The sequence below is a fragment of the Gekko japonicus genome, unplaced genomic scaffold, assembly GCF_001447785.1.
Source record: "Gekko japonicus isolate JY-2015 unplaced genomic scaffold, Gekko_japonicus_V1.1 scaffold32, whole genome shotgun sequence".
Taxonomy (NCBI): domain Eukaryota; kingdom Metazoa; phylum Chordata; class Lepidosauria; order Squamata; family Gekkonidae; genus Gekko; species Gekko japonicus.
The window spans coordinates 1,687,960-1,708,839 of NW_015167527.1; the positions used below are offsets into that span (position 1 = coordinate 1,687,960).

The following is a 20,880-nucleotide window of genomic DNA, read 5'->3' on the forward strand; positions in this document are numbered from 1 at the left end:
TTAGTGTGCTCTATGGCGGAACCTTCAGCCCTTGCTGTACTGTCACAACCCATCTGGAAGAAAGTGATCCTATAGTGCTCCCTACTATAAGGCAGTTCTGCTGCTCACAAATCGTTTTACAAAGATAACCGGCTGCACTACTAATACTGCTATTAGTACCTGGAGAACACTAGGCAGACTTAGATAAGATCAAATCAGTGCAGACAGAAAATAATAAACACAAGGAATATATAGTCTGTCCTTCAGGATTCCAATTCCTGATGAATCCAGCTGCCATATGACGACTTGAATCCCAGGATCATGTCCATGTTTATAGCCATCAGTATCATGGGGAACAGAATTCCTTGGGAAGGAGAGAAGATCCTGGTGATGTGAACAGTGGCTAAGGGGGTAGCAAGAATCAGACCTGAAGCAGCCCTTCTGTTGAGTTCCACTACAAAGAGTAAAGATAAGAAGCAGGGAAGACTTTCAGCCATTTTCCTCCCACTTCTGACCACTTGACCAAAATGCAGCTTATACAACGATAACATTAATCCAGCAGAACAGGTATCCTCTTAAGGGAGGGGGAGAGAGAGAGAGAGAGGGAGGGGGGGAGGGGGAGATGGAAATGGGAGAACAAGCTCTGTAATGAGCATCAGAATGGATGATTTGAAAAGTAATCTTTTTTTTATATAAATCCTGCAAGATGTCCAGCACCATAATACCATACGCTATGGTGCAATAAAAAAGCCTTAGGAGGAGCACACAAGAGGGCAGATTCTACCTCCCTAGTAGACTGCCACTGTTGGGCTATCTCAACAGCTGTTGATTCTTCCTTGACCCTGCAGCATCTCAGGTCCCATGGGAGGTATTGGTTGCAAGCAAGCACCTGAATATTGCCTAATGGAATATAAGCCAATCACTAAGTTAACAGGGGCATCTGTGCCAATTTACTAACTTGTGTGTTGTTGTTTTTTTCCGTACAAGCTATACTAGCATTTCTCTTTTTTTACATATGCAGTAAAATGCAGGTAATAGGACTGTTCATATAGTAAGTTACAAGTCAGAAACTATCTAGCCAACAGGTAGCTGGCAGTGCTACTTGCAGTTTAAAAAACAGAAAAGTAAAATCCATAGAAAATCTACTGGTTCCACTTTTTCATGCATACCTCCAACAGAAGGAGGTTTCTTTATCATACAGGAAGCAGGAGTTTTGCTTTTGAAGCCATCATTACAGGTCTCTAATGAAGGGGGCAGTAGAGTCCTTTTAGTCAAAGTGCAGCCCTAAGTTACTATTCAATTAGTCTTCACATGGCCATTGGCCAAGGTTATGGGAACAGTGGGAATCCCTGGTTCAGCATTCTCATCAAACCGTAAACGTAGTGTGTTTCTGATGACCAGCTGTTCCATGATAAATGCTGCACAGAACCATGGAATGGCATACTCCAGAGTAATGAGGCCCATGAAGTTCAAGTCAAATTGTGAATAGTCCCAAGGGCAGGCATCGAACTGACGCAGAGTGAAGCCAGTGGTGAACTCCCATAAATACGTCCACAGAGTATAAATGAGGCAGCGCACTAGTATGTTACACTTGTCCTTCAGATACAAATACATCTTTTCTACAATGAGGATGGAAGTGCCATAGATGAAGAGTGCCCATACACTGGTGACACCTGGGAACTTCCAGTTGAAATTGACCACAAACTCCCAGGCAGCTGTGAACATCACCTCGCAGAAATAGCCATGAATGGCATAGAGGTACCACCGGGAGAAAGCAGTCAAGGGTTCTGCTGCTGCCATCCTTCCACACAGTCCCCAGCAGGAACTCTACAAGAAAAGGGAGGGGGGAAATAAAGACTTGGTAAATAAGGTTTCCAGCACTAGGTCTTATCACATTGAGTCAAATATGGAAAAATCATTATGTAACAGAATCACAGATCTGCAGACAGATCCTCAGAATGACATGCCCAAGAACAGGACATGGATTTAGGAGTGCCTTTTTAACTAACAGACAAAGCCTAGAAGAAGATTATTCATGTTTACTTGAAGATGACCCTGAATGTGAGACGTCCCTGCTAAAAAATGTTCTAAACAAAACATTTTTATTACTGTAACTTGTATACAAAGTTACGATGACCCCATCTTTTTATGGGGGAAAAACGTAGCCTTGCATTTGATTAAATACAGTACTAAGAACAAATTGAGAAAATACAGTACTAATACAGTACTAAGAACAAATTGAGCAAACTCCGGAGGTCAACAGAAGACAGGAGGACCTGGAGTGATGTGGTTCATGGGTTCATGAAGAGTCGGACTTGACTGTGTGACTGAACAACAACAAAAGAACACTGTTCATCTCCCCCGATTTGTCTAAATGCTTACTGTATATTCAGAACCAAAATACACTGTAATAAAATGTTGGCTCACACATGACCTGTGGAAAGCAAGTTTTCAAGTATTGAAGCGGGAGACGATGAACCGTAAAACAGAACCTTTATTCAACATTGCTTCAGGACTTCAACAAGGAATGCCTGCAGCTTCTTCCATATTTATACCATTGCATAGTGAACAACAACAACATTGTAACTCTGTGCCCCAGGCTTAATTGGTCCTAAGCAGAACAATGCGATTGGTAGTTTCCAGTTGGCTTAGGACCAATGAACACTCTCTATTCTTAACCAATAGTAATGCAGGGATTACGATACCAAGTTCAAAAGTAATGGTATAACAACAATAGCTTAGAACATAACACAAGTCATCCTCACATATGGCTGTGGGAGCAAGTTTATGACAAATACACATCTCCCTGCTGTATGTATAATTTTAAATGTGGAGGCTTTTGTGTATAAATGCACGTGCCAGTAGTTCCAATATTTTACACTCTCCCAAACATAAGAAGAAATCAGTAAATAGATTTTGTTTGTTTGTTTCAGTGAAGAGTTGTCCCCCCCCCCCGACTTTTGTGATCTAGAAAACAGACTGGAAGGTTACAAGAAATAAAAGATGAAGGAGGTATGAAGAGGTGTATAAGATAGCAGCAGAGGAAAACATAAGAAAAGCAAAAGAACAAAATGTGAGATACATTTGGCAAATGACACAAAGAACAACAAAAAGACAAACTATTCAGAGAGTGACTGTGAGTGATCAATGACAGTGAAGCCGATACTGAATGAGGCGAGAAAGCCTGCAGCAAATGGCACAGAAGAGGAAAAAGTGCCCTTTTCAACTTGGGTATTATGTGTTGTTAAGTTGCAGCTGACTTATGAAACCTCATGGTTTAGAAGGCAAGAGACATGCAGAGGTGGTTTCCCATTGCCTGCCTCTGCATAGCAACTCTGGACTTCCTTAGTAGTGTCCCGTCCTGGTACTAACCAGGGCCTACTCTGCTTAGCTTCTAAAATCCAAGGAGATCAGCCTAGCCTGGGCCATCTAGGTCAGGGCAACCTGGCAATTCAAGAAAACCTGGAATCATGGTTAGACAGAAAGGCAAGCATAAGGGCCAAATACTTACTTGATATCAAATAGTTCTCCATGTGAGACGAAGCCCGTGCTAAACTGCCACGTCTTCCCTCCATTTCATAATTTAAAAAACCCAAAATCAGCCCCCATAGTGAGACATGTTTAGGCCACTAGCCAACCCTTAGCCTCCTGAATATGACACACTGTCTACTACTACCAAGAGATCTTAATTGGCCTCTCTGAGCCTTGTTATCATCACTGATGAAGTCACAACCACTTTATTGCCCTGGGAATATACTAGGTAACAGTATGCTTAAACTGTTAATGTTTCATTTTTTTCCCTCCTTCATCCCTATCTGTACCAAAGTGGACCTTGTGGAGACACTTTCATCATTAACCGTTAATCACTGAACATCCTTATTGCATTACTAATTTTTTCTATAGGACAAAAAGTTATATGGAGAGTATGGTCCTCCTTTTGAAAGTCCCCACAATCTATTGTAAACAACCTATTAGTAATAGAAAATACATATCACAGGAGAGCAATACTGAGGAGAAGGGTGGGGCCATGGTAGAACAACTGCTTTGCATGCGGAAGGGGAGCTAGAGGGCTCATTGCTAAATGTGAACACAGATATATCAGGCATTTCAGAAACCTGGTGGAGGAAAATCAGTACAGTTATCCCCAGACAGAAATTCTACTGGTGCTAGGGTTGCCAGGTCCCCTCATTGCTCCAGTGGGGGGATTTGGGGGGCGTTCCCAGAAGTGATGTTATTGCGTCAGAGGGCATTGCATGAGGACACTCTGGTATTTGGGCAAAACTCTGGTTTTTTGCCCTCAAACCACAGAGTTTGTCCAAATAACAGAGAGTCCCCACACGACGTCCCTGGCACAATGATGTCACTTCCTCTGGTACCTGATAGTGACAGCGAGAATGATTTATGCTCAGTTTTGGAAGACAGAAAAGGTACCAGAGGTTGAAGAATGGATACAAAAAGTTCTGTTCATGGCACAAATGGATAAGATTACAAAAAAACTGAATAACAAAGAAGACGATGAGTTTTTTGGAGAATGGAATGACTTTAAAATTTATCTGGAAAAGAACTGGGATGTGAAACAAAACTTAATATGTTTAGATCAATATTAAGTCAACGTTTGAGGGGCGTACCCCCCCCCCCCCCGACTGGCCAACCTGGTCTGCAGCAGGGAGAAGCCCCTGAAACCGGGGGATCCCCTGCCTGGACCTGGTGCTGGTGTTACTCTGTATTTTGAAAAGGGCATAAGGATAGAAAACATAGGAGGGTGGCGCTATGAGTCAAGATAACAGGCCCGACAGGTAGCTTAAAACTGAGGATATAGTATTATCAGCCTGGCCAGAACATGGTGGTGGATCTTAAGATTAAAAAAAGATATAAAGAAGGTGACTATAGTGGGAAATGTTGCAAAAACGAGAGATCTCAGCTACCCTCAGCCAGTTTGGTGTAGCGGTTAAGTGCGTGAACTCTAATCTGGGAGAACCGGGTTTGATTCCCCACTCCTCCACTTGCACCTGGCTGAATGACCTTGGGCAAGCCGTAGTTCTGGCACAGCTGTTCTTGAAAAAAGAGCAGTTTCTGTCAGAGCTCTCTCAGTCCCACCTACCTCACAGGGTGTCTGTTGTGGGGAGGGAAGGGAAGGGAAAGGAGTTTGTAAGCCACTCTGAGACTCCTTTGGGTAGTGAAGGGTGGGGTATAAATCCAATCTCCTCTTCTTATCTCATTGACACAGTAAATTCCATTCTCTGGTTGACAAACATTGCAGCATCATATTCAGATATCATAAGCCACTGTGTCTTGGAACAGTCAGTTGTGTACTGACTGGAGTGGAGGGAACCTGGTACCTGAACTTGGTGTTGGTCGATGCTTAGGACCTGGTGCAAAATGTAAGCATTGTTGATCTACTTTTGAACAGTGACCACCATACATTTAAGTTAAGCATTTATGTCCTACATTTGATTTACAGAAAAGAAAACATCCCTCCCAAAAGAGTGAGAGGTTTTGTCCATTGGAAATGGAAAGAGAGAGTAAAGATTGTATCTTTTCAGGATGTTCGTCAGCTCTTTAAATCTACAATAATTGTTCCAATTATACAAAGAGGACACCAGTGTGGTTAACCAGCAAAGGACTCCATTAAAGGGAAGAAGGCTTCCTTTAATAAAATAGACAAATTCATGGAGAATATGTCTTAGAACTGGCCATCAGACATTATCACTAATTGGAACCTCCATGTTCAGTGGCGGTATACTTGTTAATTTCAGATGCTGAAACAAACAATAGGGAAGAGGTACATTAGTTTCTAACTTATATGGGGTAGATGCCACAGATGAAAAGCACATTAATTAAGTAGATACTGATTGTTTTAAATATTTGTACTTCACTCTTCTCCCAGAAGATACCTAAAGTGTCCTATGACCACAAAGAATATGATATATATGATTTCCGCCCCCAAACCCTATGTCTTTGTTTGATCCTGGATTCAGTGGCTGGCTTATTCAAAGCCCCAGGCTATGAGCCCCAGGCTAAGAACAAAAGTGCCATTTGGCTCTTGCCCTTCATTCATGCCCAAGGGCTCACAGCTCTGGCCATGCATAAACTGTATACCTGCAGTAGGAATAGAAATCAAACATCAAGATGTTGCTCCCAATCTTTCTGCCAAATAGCTTCTACCTAGACCCATGCAAATAGACTTATGAGTGGAAAGAAGCCAGAATAAATAAGCCTTCCAGAAACACCAACAATGGGAAACAAAGAGCATTTTATACCTGGGGCAAACCTGCTGGGTGTGTTGTTCTTAGTCAGTGCATATAACAGCTACCTTACAGCAGCTGCACTGGCTCCCAGTTAGTTTCCAGTGCCAATTCAAAGTGCTGGTACTTACTTTTAAAGCCCTAAACAGCCTGGGACCCTCATATCTTGGGGACCACGTCTCCTGGCATGATCCTCCCCATCTTCTCCGATCATCATCTCGGCATTTACTGAAGGTCCCTGATCCACCTTGTGTCAACAAAGGCAAGGGCCTTCTCAAGTAGTGGCCCCCGTTCTGTGGAACCAGCTGCCTGAAGAAGTACGCGCCTTGTGGGACCTCCCTAGGTTCCGCAGGGCATGCAAGGTTGCCCTTTTTTGGGTGCCCTTTAATTTATTGTGATCCAACATGTAGCTGGTATGCTTCAGCTGTGTCTTCATCATCCACAAATCCTACCCTGCTTGATAGTGGAGAGGTTTTTAATCATTTATATTTTTAAAGTTTATTTTATCATTTGTATTGTTTTTATCAGGTGTATTTTATATGCTGTTAGCTGCCCCGAGTTCCATTCGGGGGAGAGGGAGCAGGATATAAATTTGACAATTAGAAATAAGAATGAACAGTGGAGCATATTTCAGATCTCAGATTCACAGAGCAGTATGGGTAATGTTTTGGGAATGAAAATTAATCTCAAAACAGCTGTATTACTAAATTAACTTTTAAAAGTGTATGTGATTAAAAAGCTTGTCATTAAAGGGATGGGGGGGAATCAGGAGGACCATCCCTCTCTGTATAATTTATTTATTTATTTATTTATTTATTTGTTAGATTTATACCTCGCCCTCCCCAGCAGGCTCAGGGCGGCTACAACAAAGGCAATTGCCATAATAACAGTTAAAACATCATAAAACAATCATTACACAATAAAACAATCATTAAGTAAAGTGCGGTGCTCTTGATGTTATAATGTTTTTCTCAGTCCAAGATGGGTTCATTCATTAACCTAACCTGACAGCATGCATTCTTTGGTTACCTAGGCATCTGGGTGTCTGCCCAGGGCCGGCTTACCTCCAGATCTAGTCCACCGTCAAAGATGGCAGCTCGGCGGTGGTGGTATAAGCCTGCAAGCCAACTTCTTTCCTCCCAGCAGCTACTCTCTGTGCCCTCCTATTGAGATACTTTGCACTAGAGCTGCCTCGATGTTGCGCCGCTGTTTGCCCCGATACTATAGGTCATTTTCACACCCGAAGCTGTGGGGCTGCATTTTGACTCACGGCTTCGCCCGATTTCCCCCGCAGTTTTGTGATCCTGTTTTTTGAGGATCACGAAACTGCAGAGGAAATTGGGCGAAGCCGCAGGTCAAATTGTCAGAACCCACAGCTAACAATGAAGTACACGCATTCAGGAACGGTTATACTTTTATTGCAAAGCTATAGATGCAGTAACACAGGCACTGTTAAGAATGGCGGCAACCAATAGAGCCTAATAGGATATAGGGTCTTCATATGCACCCCCCCATGGCATGGGCCAATTAGGTACCCTCCCACACGCGGGATAAGTTAGGAAACCATTAGGTGGCTAAAGCTGGGAACCAGGAGTCTCTCACAGTACATAGGAGACTTCCAGACAATACAACCGCCTCCTGCACATCTGTAGAGATAAGCGTTTCAGCAAAGGCAGAACAGCAGGGATAGGAATGCAATAGCAATTAACAAGACACAGAATGAACTCCCCAACCCCCATGGCAGCATAGCTGACACAAATGCAGCCCCGCGGCTTCGGGTGTGAAATTGACCAATAGTATCGGGGCAAACGGCGGTGCAACATCGAGGCAGCTCTAGTGCGAAATCAGCCTTTATTGACTACTGTTCTAGGGCATTTTCAGCAGCTTCCCCCGATCCTGTGGAATGGGATGCCAAATGATACAAGAGCTGCCTTTGCCTTGTCCACAGTTAGGAGGGCATGTAAACCTGTTCTGGAGAGGGTTTTGCTGTTTTTATGGGTTACAGATATGAGCGGTTTAAAGATGAGCATGCCAATTAACGGTTTTACTTTTGTTACCATTATACCTACTTGGAAACATACATGTAAACCACATTGGGCTTGCTTTGTGGAGACAGGTACTACAAATATTGTAATTTTAAAAATGTTGCTATGTTTCTACTAGTTTGCTGATGCAAAAGGATAACCCACCTGTGATGCAACCTGCCTAAGATGCAAAATGCACGTATGGGTAGTCTGTTCTTGCTTTGGTTGTGGTTAGCGATAGAATTTTCTGGCAGGATGCAAGGCAACAGATGCAAGGATCCTGTCCCTTTGCCAGGCGTCACTTTTCTTGTACTTACGGCTGTTTCCACACTGACAAACATTGATCCTAAAACACCAGCTCATGGGTGTTTAAATATATGAGTTTTGCATACTGTCTCAGAGAAACATCAAAGTTTCAGGTAACTGAGAACATTTATTAATGACCATTCGTTTTACTGCAGGAACATGGAGAAGCTTCAGAATAGCAAAAAAGCAGATACTACCATAAGCATATGTTCATTTAATTTAAGATCTGTCCTGGCTACAGCTCAATAACTCAGGGCTGATTCACATGTTACAAACTCTTTGTGTTTGTTGATGGATGACAAAGGGACTTTCAGTGGGAGATTTGAGGCTCCCAGGCTCATGTGTGCCTGATTCTCTTTGCAACCACTCTGAAAGTGTTGAGTGGTTTCAACCCTTGCCCCCCCCCCCGCTCTTTTCTTCAAACTGCCCATGAGGGTAGCTCCACAGGATAGTTTGAGGAAGTGAAAATGGCATACAGAGGAAGGTTGAAGTTGCTTTTACCCGCACACTACAGTTGCAAAGAGAAAAGGGCACTAATCTGGGAGGCACAACTGTCCTAGTGAACATCAGATGCAAAATCCTTGTCTTGTCAACCAACACACACAAGAACATTGTGAACTGGCCCTCACTAAATGCTAAACAGAGTCCCAAGCCATTGGCTTTCTTGTGTCTATTGTGATTGATCCAACCAGCTTTCTCACTCAGTCCTTTCATAGACCTTGTTGTCCATACAGACCCTATGATGTGCAGTATGACTTTTCTGGGTAGTCAAAGGGGACCATTCTTCCCGTTTTCCATCAGCACAAAAGCTAGTGGATCCACCCCCCTGATAGCAGCATTAATGTACAAATCTCTCTCTCTGTAAGTTGCATCCCATTTATGTCTATCATACAATTCCCATAGATATTAAGGACTATACCCTTAGTTAGGAGAATAATGTGGCAGGTACTGGGATGTAATGTTTCCCCAGAAGGCTTGCAATCTCCATTAGTAAGAGAAGACAGAGATAAAGAAATATGGCGAAAAAACTTTGTTCTCTACTGGAACTATGGTGTTTTGTGTGTCAGGAAGGAAGGAAGGACTCTCCAGGAGGAAACTACTCCTCATGAGAAGAGGAGTTCTGTGTAGCCAGCTCTGAAATAGCAGAAGCTGGCAAGCAAGAAGATGAACTGCAGGCTTGTCGGAGTTCTGGCCAACAGCTGATGCTGAGCCAACCAGCCCCTTCCAACCCCATTCCAGCAGATAAAACCCAAGTGGTTGTTACCAGTCCTCCAGTTTCACCCACACCCTTTGAGTGCTGGAGACGAAGACTTAGAATGGAGCTGCAGGAGAGAAGACAAAGCACAAGTCTCCTGGCCCAGCGCAGCTGCTTGCTGATGATGAGTAAATGCAGGGTTACTCCCAAGCAGTTGCCTGCAAATAAGACCTTGCAACAAATGCCAATAAAAGCCAGTCAAGGGAGACTGTTTGGTGTGGAAGCAATGTCATCACCCAGTGGACTCTGTGACCACAGTGCCTGACTCTGCTCCACTCCAGTGACCTTTGGACTGGCTTTGGACTTAGATATTGGACATGCTTGCTACTATATTTGACCTTAGACTGCTAGACTTTGCTTTCTGGACCATGCCCTGAATTGGACTCTGCTCTCTGGTAACTGACCTTCTGGACTGAGTATTGACTCTGAATTTGGACTTGGCTTGCACCTAGACTTTGACATGAAGCATAAATCCAGGGAAAATAGGGAAATGTGTACCATCTATTTGTGTATTTTTTGTCAATGTTTGCTTCTTTTCCTTTATAGAAAATTCAACTGCCTGGGCTTGTCTAATGCCCAGTCCAGTACATTCTGTACTTTGTTTGAGAAGCTGACTACCTCTAAAATCCGCATTCAGTAAGCAGATGAATAAAAAGGAATGCTCAAAGATGATTATAGGAATCCAATTATCAAGTTAAGCCAAAAGGGTAAGGATGTTTGAGATTCTCAGACATCAGCAACTCTCTGCCCTTCACAGTGGATAAAAAACATTTCGTCCTGCTTCCTTCTTTTAGTAACATTCAAGCCGATTTTATTTGGGAACCTCCAACAAATTTTGAGGACAGAGAGACATCATTCCAACACAGAGCCATGGATAGGGATGACTGAACAAGGAAGGGCTTGCAGGGCCCCGGAAAAAGGGAGACAATTAATATGGATTCTGGAAAACTCAGCAAGGCTCTCAAACTCTCCCACTTATCAGAGTCAGAACTATCAGAGCGCATATAATCCTGGGGGGAAAAATTACTAAATTCAGCAATAGCTGTAAATCTACCATCTGACTGGCACAATTATTGTGACTGTATAGTGTTAAACCCTATGACAAAAGCAATAATGAAAAAGAAATCTGAGATTTGGGCAGCAGAAGTAAGCATATACCTAAGATCTGTTGCCTGGCTGATGTGTGAATTGGACTAAAAGACTTACAGAACATCAAAAATGCAGAGTCCCAAAGGACTCTCTGTTTATTTCTAATGGATAAGTAAATTTCTAAGAAATTGCTTCCTTATTAACAGAGTGGATGTGAAATTGTTGCAAAATCAAGTTTTCCTGAGTACATTTGGTGCACAGAAACATACCAAAATATGAGTTACAAGTATCTGAAGAAGTGAGCAGTGACTCGTGAAAGCTCATACTCTGCCATAAACTTAGGTGCTACAGGACTCTTGCTTTTTCCAGGAGTCACATGTATTATTCAGTGCGATGACCCCAGCCACATTCAGAAGTCAATGGCAGATGTATTAATCAGTGAATCAAATGCTGATTTAGCTAGTTATGTTAGTTCCTCAAACTCTTTTGTGGTTTTTTTAAAAAATAAGGTGCCCAAATCAGTTTTTTAAAAGATCAAAAGCTGTAGAGGAAGTAGCCTTGCTACATCATAAGAAACCAAGGAAACAACTCAGTTTTTCTCTTTGAGCTGGATCCTTAAGACTGCAGGCCTGAGCAAGTAGGTATACTAAAAAAAGAGGCTCACCGCTGAGATTATGTACTTCAAAACACACACATACACAGAGAGTTAATGCCTTCTTTCTAAGGGCATGTTAGTGGAACCCCAGTTGGAAAAGTCGCCCCTTGCACATACTGCTTATGATCCCAGAGAAAAGCAGTTGAATATGTCCCCCACTAGGTGCAACTTTACTGGCATTGCATCTTTGTGAAGCCTGCAGTTTCACCATTAAGAGATCAGGTTGCTAATACATTTTGAATCTGAAGAAAGTAGTGAGTACAAACAAAGTATAGAATATATTTAATGTATTTTTGATTATTTCCTGTATTTGATAAGCTTTTCAATACTTTCTCAGAAAATTCTGTTTCATTGTCAATTAACAGCTCACCTTCCTGGATTCTCCTATATTCATAGGCATATCTAGGCAAGAATGATTCATACAAGACAAATTTTTAAAAAATGAACTCAGATTCTGCAGGTCAATGTTTACTAAGTGTCTCATATTGGAATAATTAAGCAGTCCTCAAATCTCTAAATGGTGCCTGCAAAAACTACCATTCAGGATAATGCAGACTACACCTAGAACTGCAATAACAACCATCACTACATGTAGGCATCTCTAAAAACTGGTGGATTGTTGAGTCAGCAAAAATGCTCAAAATGTTCCATTCTTTCTGAGCTTAGTAGCTGGGAGTATATGACAGAAGATGGCCAGCACAAATGAGCCTCAAAGCTCACATTCTCAAAGTAGTCACCAATTTAAATGACGACCCCCAATCTTGATGCCCTGCTTTAGATACTAGTGAAAATTATGGATGTTCTTAGTCCACAAAGGTAGGTTGAACTGATTCCATAGTTAAACACTTAATTTTGGGGCGTTTCCAAGTAAGGGAGTTTTTGGAGGTAGGTATGGTGATCAGATACATCTCTGAGACATGCAGTGAACTATACAGCTTCTGAGCGGTCTAAATGGAGGACAAAGTACTAGTAGGATCAGCATGAGAAGTTCAGTCCAAACATGAGAATGCCTAGGGACCCATACAACTTTGTGATTGCTTAACTTGCAAGCAGCATTGTAAGGTAGGTACTCTTTAGATGCATTCAAACATGGCCATTTTAGAATCTATGGGTTGAAATTTTGGAGAACAACAACTACATCAAACTGTTTTTCATTCTTTGAGAGAGAAATAAAAGGTAAAGTTTGGGACTCTGCATGTATAGTCACTCAATGGTTCCCACTACATGGCTGGTTTCCAACAAGGAAGAAAGGTAGCACGTCAGGAGACTACTGAATATTAGAAGTTATAATTGGCTTTCCAAAGCCATTTGTAAATTCAACCTCACTTTAAAATGAATTTTTCTTTCTTTTCTGAGAAATGAAATACTTAATAGTCCTCATTAAAAAAAAAACAATTCTACCAGTCTGCCCCTAAAAAAAATCAAGTCTCCATCAACTACCCAACATATTTATAACAATATCTATAAACAACCCAAATAAAACATGATCAGGGTTGGTATCACACCAATTTTGTACTGTACATATCTGCACATTCTGTACACCAGTTTGGTGTAGTGATTAAGTGCATAGACTCTAATCTGGGAGAACCGGGTTTGATTCCCCACTCCCCCCCTTGCACCTGTTGGAAGACCTTGGGCAAGCCATAATTCTGGCACAGCTGTTCTTGAAAAAGAGCAGTTTCTGTCAGAGCTCTCTCAGCCCCACCTACCTCACAGATTGTCTGCTGTGGGGAGGGGAAGGGAAAGGAGTTTGTAAGCCACTCTGAGACTCCTTTGGGTAGTGAAGGGCGGGGTATAAATCCAATCTCTTCTTCTTCTTCTTTTAGAAACATAAATGTACTCTTGTTGTCGAAGGCTTTCATGGCCGGAGTTCATTAGCTGTTGTAGATTTTCTAGGTTGTATGGCCGTGGTCTTAGCATTGTAGGACCTGATGTTTCGCCAGGTAGCTGTGACTGGCATCCTCAGAGGTAAAACACAGAAAGACGGAGTACTCTCTGTGTCAAGGTGAGAAGAAAAATGGTAGACAGGTAATTTACATATATTCAGGAAGGTGGGGTAGGGCTGAGTCATTATCATGTAGGAGTTTCCTACGCTTTGAACATGCTAATGGAGGAGCTTTCCTGAGGAGGTTCTTTTGTATATGGATTGGCTGTTTCCTGAGGAGGTTCTTTTGCATATGGATGGTTTCCTGAGGAGATTCTTTTGCATGTGGATTGGCTGTTGAAATTCTAATCTTATCTGTAGTGCTATTGTCAGATGTAGAGTCTTTTGTGTTTTTCAGGACAGGAAACCATGCCCTATTTATTTTTAAACTCTCTTCTTTCCTGTTGAAATTGTGTTTATGTTTATGAATTTCAATGGCTTCCCTGTGTAATCTGACATGGTAATTAGATGTGTTGTCCAGCCTTTCAGTGTCTTGGAACAAAATACTTTGTCCTGTTTGGGTTAGGCTATGTTCAGCCACTGCTGATTTTTCGGGTTGGCCAAGTCAGCAGTGTCTTTCAGGTTCTTTTATTGTTGTCTGAATGTTACACTATGTGGTCCTGATGTAAACATGTCTACAACTGCATGGTATGCAGTATACTCCTGTAGAAGTAAGGGGGTCTCTTCTGTCTTTTGCCGATTGTAGCATCTGTTGTATTTTTCTGGTGGGTCTGAATACTGTTTGTAGGTTGTGTTTTTTCAGAAGTTTTCCCATCTGATCAGTGATCCCTTTGATATATGGCAAAAACACTTTTCCTGTGGGAGACTGTTTTTCTTCAGTTGTTTGTTTTACCTTTGGTTTAATTGCTCTTCTGATTTCATTCTTGGAGTAGCCATTTGCTTGAAGCACGTGGTTTAGATGATTTAGTTCTTCGTTGAGAAAGTGCGGTTCACGTATCCATCTTGCACGGTCTACTAATGTTTTGATTATGCCTCTTTTTTGCCGAGGGTGGTGATTGGAGTTTTTGTGTAAATAACGGTCCGTGTGAGTTGGTTTTCTGTAGACCTTGTGACCTAATTGAGGGTTAGCTTTGTGGATGACCATGATATCTAGAAATGGGCGTTTACCCTCAATTTCTTTTTCCATGGTGAATTGTATGTTCGGGTGGATATTGTTGCGGTGGTCTAAAAACTCCATCAATTCTACTTCTCCATGGCTCCAAATGATAAAGGTATCATCTACATACCGGAACTAGACTGTCGGTTTGTGGGGTGCAGATTCTAAATCTGTTTTTTCAAAATGTTCCATGTAGAAGTTTGCTATAACTGGGCTGAGAGGACTTCCCATGGCAACCCCTACATGGAACATGTAGATCTCCAAAAAAAATCTGAAACATCATTAAACCAGCATCTTGTTTTTACTAGAGTTGTATTATACAATGTCATATTGTATTTTTAAATGTAAATTATGTTTTAAAATGTTTTAACTGTATTGTATTTTATTGTTGGAAGCCGCCCTGAGCCCATCAAGGGGAGAGCGGGATATAAATGCAAAAAATAATAAAATAAAAATAAAATTTTGAAAAAACAGCTTTAGAATCTGCAGACAGAAACTGGATGGAGAAAGGCAGAAGCAAGAATGAAAGTCTGACAGAACTTTACAAGAGACAAAATGAGGGGGAAAGAGCAGCCTGACGGAAATATGAGGAAAAGAAGGTACTATTGTAAATAATAAAGAAAAATAAGAGACCAATAAGGGTGGAAAAGATATTCATCTAGAAGTACGGCCTGGAAAAACCAGACTAGCTGTGCAAGCCCAAATACTTTATAGCAGAAGAGCTGGCAGCTCGAGTAGTACAATTACTGATGCTTTCCACAGAGCTAATGTGACCAAAATGTGCAGAGTTGAGGGAAGAAGTATTTTATTTATTTACAAACATTTCTATCTTGCCTTATCTCCTCAGACTCAAGGTAGCTAGGGCATGTGGAACAAACTGACTTCGTGACAAATTCAAATGGTCATTTCCTCAGAAGAACACTGCATAATTAAAAACTGGAGATAATGATGGCTTTGAAGACATGTTTGAAGTCATGATGTTCACTCTAGAAGCATTTACCTATTTTCCCACATATACTGGAAGTCAAATCCGTTCTCAGTACAGTAATGCTGACTTGCTCAGCTGCAGTTATCACTATGTTCCATCGACTGGTTTTCTGGCTTTAAGAAAGCCATTCCATGCAAGAGAAGATGGAAGATCTTGACAAGGATGCTAGACAAGCGAGAGCATGCTGGAGTCCTTGCATGCAAGCAACTCTGGAGAAAGCACCTTCTAACTGGAAAACTCTAGTTAAAAACTATCATGTATACAAACATCATTTAGTGAAGGCAGGGGGGTGAAGGCAGGGGAGGGACCCCCCCCACACACACTTAATATGCTTCAAATTATGTAAGATCATTCCTAACAATATTTCTAGTTCAACCACAGTTTGGTGTAGTGGTTAAGTGTGTGTACTCTAATCTAGGAGAACCAGGTTTGATTCCCCACTCCTCCACTTGCAGCTGCTGGATGACCTTGGGCAAGTCATAGGTCTGTCAGAGCGCTTTTTTTTTTTTTTTAGGTCTGTCAGAGCTGTTCTCTCGAGGACAGTTCTGGAAAGAGCTCTCAGCCCTGCCTACCTCGCAGGGTGTTTGTTGTGGGGAGGGGAAGGGAGAGGAGTTTGTAAGCCGCTCTGAGTGAAGGGCGGGGTATAAATCCAATCTCTTCTTCTCTTCTTAGTCTACATAAATCTTTGAACTTGACTATGAATCCCCCACCCCACAACAAAACCTGACTGCACCTTTTGTGTATGCCATTTAAACTCAGCTATTTCCCACCATGAAATTTAGAATATAACAGGTGGGACAGATTTCATTTAGTCATGGTCCTAATTGCATCTGACTATAATAATACATGACACGTGTATACCTACCTACATCTTAAGGTTAGCAGTACCTCCTCTGAGCTAAAGATATGTTAACCATATTCGGTCCTAAAGCCATTGGGAAATGGTTTACAAAATATTCTCTAACCCTTTCTTTCCTTACTGACCACAGTCATACCTGCTTATGAAACATTTTCTGCCATGTGCCTTATGCTATGAATAAGAAAAGAATGATAACAGGCTAGAATTAGAGCTGGTGTCCCTTCTTTTTCCCGAGCCAGTGCAGCTGAACTTGAGACAATGCAATGCCTTGAGCAGCTCTGGGACATACTTAATTCTTTTCAGCTGGGTTTGCACAGAGCTCTTGTAGCCTGACCCCATAAGAATGAATGGATTGCTTGACATTAGCAGTGTGTAGCAGACTTCCCTGATATGGATGGCCCAGGCTAGCCTGATCTCATCAGATTCTGGAAGCTAAGCAGGGTCAGTCCTGGTGAGCATTTGGATAGGAGACCACCGAGGAAGCCCAGGGTCACTATGCAGAGGCAGGCAAAGGCAAACTACCTCTGAATGCTATTAATACTAATACTAACACTAATGTCTCTTGCCTTGAAAACCCTATAGAGTCACCATAACTTGACTGCAACTTAATGGGGGGGAAACACAAACAAAAAAAGTAGATCACACTCTTAGATCTTCTGTAACAATTGCGAAACTGCTGTGGCCTTTGTCTACAAATTGGGACAAGTCAAGAGCCATAGTGCTGTCCTACTTAATAGATTCCACCAGCCTCCGATACTTGACCAAATCAGAGGCACAACTTATCAAGAAAATAAATAATTTTCTACTGTGTGGTTCAAATTGATACAAAATTGTATCAGGCCATCAAATTATGCATGTGTACATCAAAGCAGCAGACTCTCTCTTCCAGACATTCCTCACAGCATCTCTCAAATACTTCACATTTCCTTTCTATATATTCCCATGTGGCCCCTTCCTTGCTATTGGTAAAGGCAAAGGTTTCCCTTGCTCGAAAGCCAGTCGAATCAGACTCCAGGGTGCGGTGCTCATCTCTGTTTCCAAGCCGAATAGCCAGTACTGCCCGAAGAGGTTTCCGTGGTCATGTGGCCGGCATGACTAGACGCCGAAGTGCACATAACGCTGTTACTTTCCCACCAAAGTGGTACTTATTTATCTACTTGGAATTTCTTGCTTTCGAACTGCTAGGTTGGCAGGAGCTGAGACCAGAGATGGGAGTAGAGCTGCCAAGTGGGGGCGGGTGGTGGGTAAACCCCTGCTTTGGAGGCCCGATTTCTGCCACCGCAGAATCGGGCCCCGGGGGGGAACTCCGCCCCCCGAAGCGCAGCGTCACAGGAAGTGACGTGCACGTCAACCACGTTGGGGGCATGGCCCGGATCGGGGAGGGAAAACTCTATGGTTTTCCCTCCCTCGATCGTGGCCACGCCCTCAACGTGGTCGATATTGCACATCCGGGGACGGCTCCCGGAGCCGGCCAGGGCTCCCCCGCCGGTGAGTATTTTGCACTTGGGAACCCTAGATGGGAGCTCACTCCGTCATGCAGCACTCGGGTCTTGAATTGATGAACTACCGACCTTCTGGTCGGCAGTTCAGCGTCTTAACCACTGAGCCACCGCAGCCTTGCTATAGACTCAGGCTATATGCAGGGGAAGCTCTGTAGTTCCCATGTTATTATTGTGTCAGGACATGAACTAGGAACTTTGTGGGCTGGAAGTTAGCATAATAAGCTACTCAACTATTGGATGTGCTCTGAATGCAGGGCCCTCCTTCAAGCACAGAAGGGAATAGCAGTGCACAACATAAGCCTTTGAGATGCCTCTGGATTACCTGCACTTGGTGTAAGTATCAAGAACTTGCCCTTCTGCTTTGCCAGCACAGTAGTATCCAGTTCAGCTCTAGCAGAAAGGGCCCTGTGTTGGGAAAGCACTGTACCAAATACATCTAAATTCACATATAGCTGCCCACAAGCCTTGGCTTGGACCTAATACGCTAAAGCAACCAGTGTGAGGACTACCTGATGAAAAGCACATTAGCTGTTGCTTAGCTCTCATCCCCATTGCCTCTGAAAACAAGGAACATTAAAAAGTGCCAGCCTGTCTCCACCAACCCATTTTTCCTGAAAGAAACTCCAGTTCAGATGGGGTTGAGCAAAAAGATGGAAGAGGGACAATATATATACTCTTTGCCTACAAAGTGAAACTGTGGATTACCACTAGCGTATGCCACCAGAAACAGAAAGATGGACAGATGTGGAACACTGGGTCTACTTTATTATAAAGACTAGTTTTTCATTTTATCAACTAACTTGTTTAAAATAATAGTTCAGCATTCTCTTTTGCCTTAAAAAAAATACCTTAATCCAAAATTTTAAAACACAAGCCTTTTATTTTGAATACAGAAATATAAAAGCTGACTCCCATTTACTGTCACTGATGAAAGCTTACTGTTTGGACCCATTTCTGAAATGAGTTGCTGTGTTCAAAGGGACAGCTAGGTCCCTTAAGGAGTATCCCTGGCAGTAAACCATTCTCTTGCTAGTTTCCAGCAATTATCTTGCTGCAGGGATTATTACACACATTACACCTGTGGCCTACAGACTGCTCAATTAACAACAAAAACATATTGCATGGTCAGTTGGCCCATTTAGCCATGCCTTCAAGGCATTTACCGGCACTTGGATAACAATAAAGTACAGTTATTCCATATTTGGTTCAGCAAAGCACAGTCTATTCCTTAGAGATCTCAGACACCATATCATAATGTGCTTATCAAAGAGAGGAGGATGTAGGAAGGCCACCACAAGCCAGTTAGACAACTTATATTTGACCTGACGTACTGCATCCCAGCTATACATCTCATTCTGCTACTGTGTAGGGTCTGGGCTGACTCTAGGTAAGAGGTTCTGGAATTGTAATGAAGCTGTAGAACTGGTTTCATTAGCAAATTACTATTCTGATAAACCGGGCAGGAGAGGTTGACTATGCTGTTGAATGAAGCCTCACACTTGCTTGTCAGATAGCAGACCCAATGCTCTCCCCATTTGTGTGAATTATATAGCCAGGACCATTTCAGCCATGTTGGTCTCACAGGACAGGACATGTAGAATATGTTAATAGCTTATGAGCCACGGAAACTCACATCTTCATGGGGTGTAAATATTCACAGCAACAAGTAAAAATGTATTTTGTATGTATTTTGATACAAGAGACAGAGGAACATAAGGAACCACCCTGAGAGTACAATGAGTGGCATCCCTTTGACTAAAATGGGATGGAAGAACTTAGACTCACACCCTCACTGAATACCATCAAGCCTCCATAGAGGGAAGAGCTGAAGATAAGATCGTATTTCCATAGAACTTCAGAATTCCTGAAAGGTGATGGAGCTGTCTCCAAGGTGATGGAGTGATGATGGAGCTGTCTCCAAGGTGTGTTCGGCCCTTGAACTAGGTTGATTGAATCCTGAGTGATCAGAAGCATGTGCTATGGGTGTACACTATTCAGTCAACATGTGCCTTCATACTTCAAGCTCCTCAACATTCAGGATACAATCAACCTAGTTCAAGGGCCACACATGCCCTTGGGGACAACTCCATAATACACAATCATGGTACAAGTGAGTGATTGCTTAGCACTCACCATCCTTTCCCTCCAATAATACAAAAATGGATCCATCTTCAAAACGAGATTGAACAGCATGTAAGGTGCACATATAGAAAGTCACCCTGGACCCACTGCATACCAAAAAATAGAACTCAGGCCCCTGCCACACGGGGGGGGGGGAGCATGGGCAAAGTGCAGCTTTTGAAAGCTGCACCAAAAGAGACACGCGGTGGCGGGATCACATAGATCCCCTGAGCCGCCGCGCAGTGCCTCCCCGGCACAATCAGATGCCAGGGGGGGAGCCACTGAAGGAAGAGCGCGGCAGCTGAACTGCGCGTGTGCGCGCATGTGCAGTTCAGCCAGGAGCCTGGGTTGCTCCGGACAACGGGTGCGCTGGCGATACCATGGCTGCGCTTGATGCGGCGTTCCAGGTAAATCCTCCTCTGTAGGTGGTTCTTTTTTGCAGCGGGTTTTCCAGCTTTAGGGACGGATCGGGGATGGGTGCTCGCCGCTGCCCAGATGTTGTGGTGAGATCGCGCCCGTTTGCTGCGCCCCCGATCCGTCCCTCTCCTGGGCAAAAACCTTCCGTGTGACCGGGGCCTCATTCCATTTTTTGAAGCATTTTCTACAAAGGAATGAATTCCTGGATCCACATCAAAGTCCTGGATTCAACATTACATCTGCCTGCTTCATTGCCACATTCCAAAACCAACTTGATCATGCCTTCACCCACGTAAATAACAACAATAACAATAATACTAATAGGCAGGCTGCAGTCTTGTTACCCTCTCTAAAGTTCAAAGCAGTTTACAGCAGCGATAAGACAAATTTCCATAAGAG

General features: G+C 42.8%; 1 protein-coding gene across 3 annotated transcripts in view; it reads right to left on the reverse strand.

The window, feature by feature from the left end:
• Positions 1-571: 571 nt before the first annotated feature.
• Positions 572-20,880, reverse strand: part of TMEM229B (transmembrane protein 229B) — a 54,702-nt gene continuing 34,393 nt past the window's right edge. For all 3 annotated transcript variants that reach the window (XM_015413294.1, XM_015413293.1, XM_015413292.1), the window contains one exon: positions 572-1,806. In XM_015413294.1, coding sequence (XP_015268780.1) covers positions 1,276-1,779 — 504 coding nt within the window. In that variant the 5' untranslated portion in view covers positions 1,780-1,806 and the 3' untranslated portion in view covers positions 572-1,275. The remainder of the gene's footprint in view (positions 1,807-20,880) is intronic.